At 41.0% G+C, this 8,234-nt stretch overlaps 1 protein-coding gene across 6 annotated transcripts in view; it reads left to right on the top strand.

Moving 5' to 3' along the window:
* Positions 1 to 7,014, top strand: part of LOC123712491 (teneurin-m) — a 207,258-nt gene extending 200,244 nt beyond the window's left edge. For all 6 annotated transcript variants that reach the window (XM_045665602.1, XM_045665608.1, XM_045665603.1 and 3 more), the window contains 3 exons: positions 5 to 3,791; positions 4,150 to 4,521; positions 4,657 to 7,014. In XM_045665602.1, coding sequence (XP_045521558.1) covers positions 5 to 3,791; positions 4,150 to 4,521; positions 4,657 to 5,013 — 4,516 coding nt within the window. In that variant the 3' untranslated portion in view covers positions 5,014 to 7,014. The remainder of the gene's footprint in view (positions 1 to 4; positions 3,792 to 4,149; positions 4,522 to 4,656) is intronic.
* The last annotated feature ends 1,220 nt before the right edge of the window (positions 7,015 to 8,234 follow it).

Genomic DNA, 8,234 nt, shown 5'->3' on the forward strand with positions numbered 1-8,234 from the left:
CCAGTGCCACTCGCGTCTCCTACCGTTACCACATAGCACTATCACCTCTCGATGGCACACTCTACATCTCCGACCCTGAGTCACACCAAATCATTAAAGTCCGCAACACAGATGACTTTAGCGACCCAGAGAGGAACTGGGAAACCATCGTCGGTTCTGGAGAAAGGTGTCTGCCCGGAGACGAAGCTCACTGTGGAGATGGAGCTTTAGCCCGCGATGCCAAGCTGGCCTATCCTAAGGGCGTGGCGGTGTCCACCGACAACGTTCTATACTTCGCCGACGGCACCAACATCAGAATGGTCGATAGGGACGGAATTATAACTACAGTGATCGGCAACCACATGCACAGGACTCACTGGAAACCCATCCCCTGCGAAGGCACCTTGAGTGTTGAGGAAGTTCACTTGCGATGGCCGACGGAGTTGGCTATCAATCCTTTGGATAACAGTCTGCACATCATCGACAACCACATGATCCTCCAAATGGCTCCCGACGGCCGGGTGAAAGTGATCGCCGGAAGGCCGTTGCATTGTCCATCGCCGCTCACCGGATACGACATGGAATTGGCCACTTATGCCACTCTAGTCATGCCACAGAGCATAACGTTCGGTGCGGCTGGAGATTTGTACGTGGCGGAGAGTGACTCGCAGAGGATCAACAGAGTCAGGTTGATCACGACCGATGGAAAGATTTCTCTTTACGCCGGAGCTGAATCCAAATGCAACTGCTTGGAGAGAGGATGCGATTGCTTCGAGGCCGATCATTTCCTAGCGTCCAACTCCAAATTTAATACGATTTCTGCGGTCACGGTCAGCCCCGACGGAATCGTCCACATTGCGGACCAGGCTAACTACAGAATTCGATCGGTCATGGCGAGCATTCCCGACGCAAGTGGAACGAGAGAGTATGAAATTTATTCACCAGATACGCAGGAGACTTACATATTCAACAGATTCGGTCAACACGTGATGACCAAAAATATATTGACCAGCGAAAACAACTACGTGTTCACGTACACCGTTAACACCAGCAACGGAAAACTCAGTACGGTCACAGACGCTGCCGGGAATAAAGTTTTCTTGCTACGCGACTATTCGAGTCTCGTCAATTCAATCGAAAACACCAAGGGACAAAAGTGTAGATTGAAAATGTCGCGAATGAAAATGCTACAAGAGTTGAGATCACCGGATAACTTCAATATGACCTTCGATTACCACGGAACAACGGGTCTACTGAAAGCCAAATACGACAGCACCGGCCGCAGCTACATCTACAAATATGACGAATTCGGTAGATTGACTTCTGCCGTCACTCCTACCGGCAGAATCATTACTCTAACATTCGATCTAAGCCTGAAGGGTGCAACTGTCCTCGTCAGCGAAAACAACAAAAAGCCCACATCAATTCTGATCAAAGGATCCTCTGTCATCACGAAAGTTGGCGAAGCGGAAAAGAAGACTATAATCTCTACTGACGGCAGTATTTCATCTAGTATGCCCTGGGGTCACGTCATTTCGACGGACACAGTCCCGTACACGATATTATCAGAAATCGACCCGATATTGGGAGAAAGTTACCCCGTCCCTGCAAAACAAAGGACGGAAGTCGGAGGTGATTTGGCGAACCGTTTCGAATGGAGATATTTCTTACGAAGACTTCAGTCTAATAAAGGGAAGAGCAGTAAAGCAGTGGCACAGATTGGGCGAAAATTGAGAGTGAACGGGGAAAATCTACTCACACTTGAATACGACCGAGATACCTCCACCGTAGCTATATTTATGGACGACAAAGTGGAACTGTTAAATGTTACCTATGACAGAATGGCCAGACCGGTACGCTGGGGACCGAGAAGCGGAATATTTGCTGATGTTGAGCTTGATTATGATAGGTTTAATAGATTGACAAGCTGGCGGTGGGGACAACTCAATGAAACCTATGGCTTTGATAGAGCGGGAAGACTGCACGAGATTCGCTACGGCGATGGTTCCTCCCTTGCCTACTCTTTCCGAGATATGTTCACGAGCCTACCGCTTAAGGTCACCACGCCAAGAGGTAGCGACTACTTACTGGACTACGACGACTCTGGTGCATTGCAGAATCTTACAACACCACGAGGTCATATTCACACTTTCGCATTAATGACTTCTCTAGGCTACTTCAAATACCAATACTTTTCACCGATGAACAGGCATCCATATGAGATTCTGTACAATGACGATGGATATATCTTAGCCAAGATATTCCCTCACCAATCAGGTAAAATATTATACGTCTACGACAACTCTGGCAAATTGGAAACAGTACTTGCCGGAGCCTCGGCTATTCGTTACGTTTACCACGAAAATACTCATCTCGTTAAAAATGTCGAGATAACAGACCCTGATTACGAATTGAGGCAAGATTATAAGTATCATGCTGGAATTCTCAAAGACGAAAAAATGAAATTCAGTTCCAAGAGTGGCATCAATAACGCTCATTTCAAATATCAATACGATGGCAATGCGCGACTTTCGACGATCGACATGAACATCAACAGTAAAGAAATGCCGCAACTCAGATTGAAGTATAACCAGAATCTGGGTATTCTAGAAGCCGTAAGCGATTTGAGGATCTACAGAAACACCTTTAACAGATCCGTAATGCAAGATACCAGCAAGCAATACTTCACGATAACGGACTACGACGACCACGGTAGAATTAAAACTATTCTCATGAATATCAAATCTTACGACGTCTTCCGTTTAGAATTGGAGTATGACGTACGGAATAGGATAAAATCAAAGAAAATGATGATCGGCGACACATCTTCGAACGAACGTATCAGTTACAACTATGACGGCCACCTTATGGAAGTGGTAGCATCCGAAGACGACTGGAAGTACGTGTACGACGAGAACGGTAACGTGATTGGAGTGATTGAACACGGAGAAAAACGATACCTCGGCTACGACATTGGAGACAGAGTCGTACAATACGGCGACATTGAATTCAGCAGCTACGACGGCAGAGGATTTGTCATTCGCCGTGCGGAACAAAAGTACAGATACAATTCCCGAGGGCAGTTCGTTCACGCATTCGAAAGAGACAAGTTCCAGGCGTGGTATTACTACGATGACAGAAATCGATTGGTTGCGTGGAAAGACGATAAAGACAATATAACGCAATTCTTCTACACAAATCCACAGTCGCCGAACTTAATCACGCACATGCACCATCCTAAGACGGAAAAAACAGTGCGATTCTTGTACGACCAGAGGGATTTCTTGGTGTGCATCGAGACTGAAGAGCAACGGTTTTACGTCGCGACGGATCACAATGGCTCACCTCTCGCCGTATTCGACGTGAACGGCGAAATCGTGAAGGAAATTAAACGTACACCATTCGGAAAGATAGTCAAAGACACCAATCCCGGATTCTATGTTCCCGTAGATTTCCAAGGAGGAATTTTGGATTACAACACAAATTTGATATATCTCGAGAACCGGTTATATGATTCGTTTGTTGGACAGTGGATGACGCCGAACTGGGAGCATCTCGCCACGAAACTCAGTCTGCCAACTGACATCTTCATCTATAGGTTCAGAAATAACGATCCTATAAACAAAAAACAGAATGTGCCGTACATGACCAGCTTGTCCAGTTGGTTGCAACTTTATGGTTATGACTTGACGAAGATGATGGGTGCGAAGTACATCACGGATATGATATTCACTCCAAAGACATCGGTCACTGCACCTCAACTCGCGCCTGATTTCGGGGTGATGTCCGGACTACAGTGCATTATTGAAAAGGTGAACATATTTTTTTATAACTTGTGTAATCGTTCTAAATACGTAAAACAAAAATATATCATAAATAAATCAATCTGTCTATTGGTGCACGACCGAGGATCGAACTTACGACCGACTAGGCAACACCTAGAACATTGTACTTTGTATTTGTGGCAGCCAAAACTATTGTTATGATATTTACTGACTGAAATTTACACTTAACATTCAGATTCAAATTAATTGTATTTTACGCAGGCACTCTTCAAAACTTCAGAGGTCGTCTAAAGATATATTTATCGATCATTAAATTAATTTATACTTTGTGTTGTATCTCTGTGAATTAATGATTTTTACAAATTAATATCTGCTGCTCTTTCAGGTCAACGACAAACTCTCGGATATAGAATTCGTACCGACACCGTTACTTAAGATGGAACCTATAACACGGAACTTACTCCCTCGTGTCTCGTACAAGCGTGGAGTATTCGGGGAAGGAGTCCTGATATCCCGCGTCGACGGCCGAGCCTTCATCAGTGTCGCTGACGGCGCGAACAGCGTGGTCGAAGACGTCATTACCACTGTCTTCAATAACTCATTCTTTTTGGACGTTCACTTTAGTATACACGACCAAGACGTCTTCTACTTTGTGAAGGATAACTCGCTTAAAGTGAGAGATGATATGGATGAGCTTCGACGCTTGTCTGGAAAGTTCAACGTCTCGCAAGACGAGACTAATGATCAGGGACTAGAGGTAAGTCGTTTTCTTCTTTTTATTTATTTATTATTTTTAATTTTGAAAAGTGCATTCACTTTGGTGACTGACATTTAAGTGTATTCCTGTAGTGGCGAAGCAAACACATTTCTAATTATTAAACAATTTTAACAGGTTCGAGTACACGCGGTGGGTAAGGGCTCAGCTCAAGCGGTCATAGTTCTACGTTACGGGGTCGATCCCGGACAGGAAAGGATAAAACTCTTGAAGCACGCGCACAAACGAGCCGCGGCCAGAGCCTGGGAGAGGGAAAAGGCTCTAGTGGCCGCCGGATGGGAAGGACGAGGATCGTGGACCGAAGAGGAGAAGGAGGAGCTGATCTCGCACGGCATCGTGGACGGATGGGCGGCCAGGGACGTCCACTCCGTGTCCAAATACCCGCAGCTGGCGGACGACCCCGCGAACATCGTGTTCGTGCGCGACGGAAGACGCAAGAGGAGAAAGAGTGGCCGCGCACGTCACCGCTCGTGACTTCCCTAAGGTGCCATTTTCGTTTGGGATTTTCACTTCGAGGACTGAAATGCGAAAGAGTAAAATGGGCCATAGGCGTCGTTCGCTTCAAGTACTTATCGAATCTCGATTTTTTTTCCGCCCCATCTCTGAATTTACAGAGCAATTCGACCGACGGGCATAATAACGATAATACTCATACGATCACAATTTTTTACCTTTTTACATTGTTTTACATCTATATACGATCGCTTAGATTATTTTATCGTGTATTCCTAACATATTTTAGCCAAATATTTCTTTGTATCGCGTTAAGTGATTGTAAATAATATTTTATTCTCGTAGTCTGTTCCTTTAACGGTAGACCTAAGGTCATTTTATTACTTGGCAATACTATTACTATCTAAGCAATAATTTTATCGTAAGTAGTGTTAGGTTTCCTATCTCGAACCTATCCGGGGCGTCCGTTGGAGACTGTCATATCAAAATTTGTTTTAATTTAATCGAGTCTGCAATATTTTTATATTTTACGCCAACGGTTTTCTTCGGATAGCCGTCTAGCTAAGTTCCGTACTCACGCTGTCTAGTATTAGAGTTTTACTGACCTGAGAAGCTTATAGTTACGACCTGGTAATACTTAGATTTACGTGTGCAGGCCTATTAAACGATTTAACTGTTTTATTATTGTTCCATAATAATAGATATGTGCACTCTGTGTATATTTTTTCTATATTTAATTTGAACAAGGCCTCGTAACAAATTATGGTAAGCGAAACGTGAATACGTACAATGTGTATGTGTTGTGCAATAATCAAGTCTAGAGTATATTCAACGTACGAGCGTAGAGCTTTCTCGCTGACTTATTCCACCATTTATAGACTTAACGCATTATGGTACGCTTACTCTATTGTCGATGAGTTTAATCATTGTTTAAAATGAATTTTATAATAATGTAATGCTAGTCGTTCTATCTCCTCCTACAATTGTGTTATTTACAACAATAATCGTCGCCTCCGAGTCAGCGAGGAGTATGTATATAGAATCGCGTAGTTCGATAGTGTTTGTCCATAAATGTCTCATTTAAATTGTGGTGTCTACTCTGTGTTAGATGTATCATTTAAATGCTAGTTGACTGAATGATAGGCATGGAATATTTTTTACGAAAAGTTTATAAAAATATAATAAAAAGTTAATGAAATAAATTTTAATCTACGTACGCCTGGGCACGTGGGGCTACAAGTGATATTTTTGCAAAATGTGACTAAACGAAGCAATACTTTGTAATGTAATACGTCTAAATCCTTTAGTTAGTGACCGTAAGGTGTAATTTTTTTATTTATAACGTATCGATATATATATAATGTCTATATCTATTGTGAATGTAGTTATTGATTTCGCGGTGATATATAGAGCGTATAGTTATCTTTTTATAATGTATAAAGAATTCTAATTTGTAAATAGGTACTTAACAATTGTAACGTGTAAAAAATAATTGTACATATCTTTACGCTTGGATTATTTATGTACCTTTAAGTGGTTAGGATGTAACTCTATACGAGGCTAGGTGCAGATTCGAGGCTTTAGACCTATTCGCTCTCTGATCGGTTTTCTAACCAAAATAAGCATTTATAATCCTTTCATTTTCCTGCATTTATACTCTGTTACGTGGATAACGAATCGATCAGGTATTAGTGTCATCAGATTTACCATAGACTAAGCTTCTAGGATGTTAGTGAGCTTACAGATGCGATCGCATTTAAAAGTACAATTATACACTAGCCTTGGTGCGAAAGAGACGAATCCTCTTCTAACTCCACGTCGTGTTCCATCTCTTTCGCACTTGGGTCAAGTTATAATTCCTATTGAGTAGATTCCTGCGCATTTAATTGAATCTGTTGTAGATATCGCGTAGTACCGGTATGTGTATAGTCCGCAGTCAGTAAGTCTAGTACGTGGGTGCGTGTAAGCGTGCATAATATAGTATTCTAATGGAATATGTAATAAAAGTAATAAACTGTCAAATTGTTTTTTTTTTTTTTATCCTCAACCACCTAAATCGGAATGATAACTAGAAATTTATTTCAATACCTTGTAAACTTTATTGAAATACTGAAAATAAAAACAAGGTGAACTTTTTATCCGCACTACGAAGCTCTCGATATTTATGTTAAAATAAATTAAAGTTTTAACAAAATAGCGAAATTAATATAATGCTGCCGTTGTAGCGCTCGTTCCACTACTCCTTCCAATTGCTATTCACTACCGTGGACTAGTTAACAGTAGTAAAGTAATTTAAAGTGAGATGTTTTTATTCAGCAGTTGTAGACAATTTTTTGTACATGAGATTTCTCAAGACTATAATAACCGTTACAATAGTCACACGAAAGAGGTTGTATTGTATTTTCACTTTAACATATTTCGTTGTAGACCTAGACCTATTATAAACATTATTCAAAAAATCTGTCAACTACATTTCACTCGATAAATTCATAATTTAAAGTTCTCCTGCACTCCTCCTGTATGAAGTAAACACAAAGAAATGCCGTTTATTATGCTTTTTGACTTTCTTTCTACGTTACTCGGGATTTTGAGAAAGTTTTAATGTATGCTTCCATTATCTATCTGTAAAATGGGCAAATCTCTAAGCTTCCGTAGTAAACCCAAACAATTGAAAACTTTGAACGCTTTACTGGTAAATCAAAGTCTTCAATTCAGGTATTAACAATTAGACGAACTATTTTGCCTATAACTTCTTCAAATTAAAACCACACCGTTATTCAATTTTTGACCCATATCTGTATGCAGGCAGACTGCATTGAGTAAAATTTTTGAAAAAAATATTCTTGATTTTTAATTATGTTTATTATATATACTGACTGTGACTGAATCTCTAGGCTGCAGTTCCAGACTCGGGGGCGATCGTCAACAATCACGACTGCTTTAATGTAAAGTGGGAACAAACCGTGACCTATGTGGTATCGAATTATTTCAATATAATTAGTATTGTTATCATTTTCTTATGTAGCCAAGTTCACATTTCAAGGATCTTCGCTAACATGTCATTTGGCGTCAGGTTGCTGCTAATATTTTATATAGATATACAAAAATAATGAAGTTAGAAAAAATTTCACAGTAAACGAACTATTTGGCATCGGGGCTCGTCAATCCAGCCATCTTTAGGTAGGTAAAATAAAACAAATTATCAAAAAAATACTTTCTCTATAAAGCTTAAGTGTGACATA

The sequence above is a fragment of the Pieris brassicae genome, chromosome 7, assembly GCF_905147105.1.
Source record: "Pieris brassicae chromosome 7, ilPieBrab1.1, whole genome shotgun sequence".
NCBI classification, from domain to species: domain Eukaryota; kingdom Metazoa; phylum Arthropoda; class Insecta; order Lepidoptera; family Pieridae; genus Pieris; species Pieris brassicae.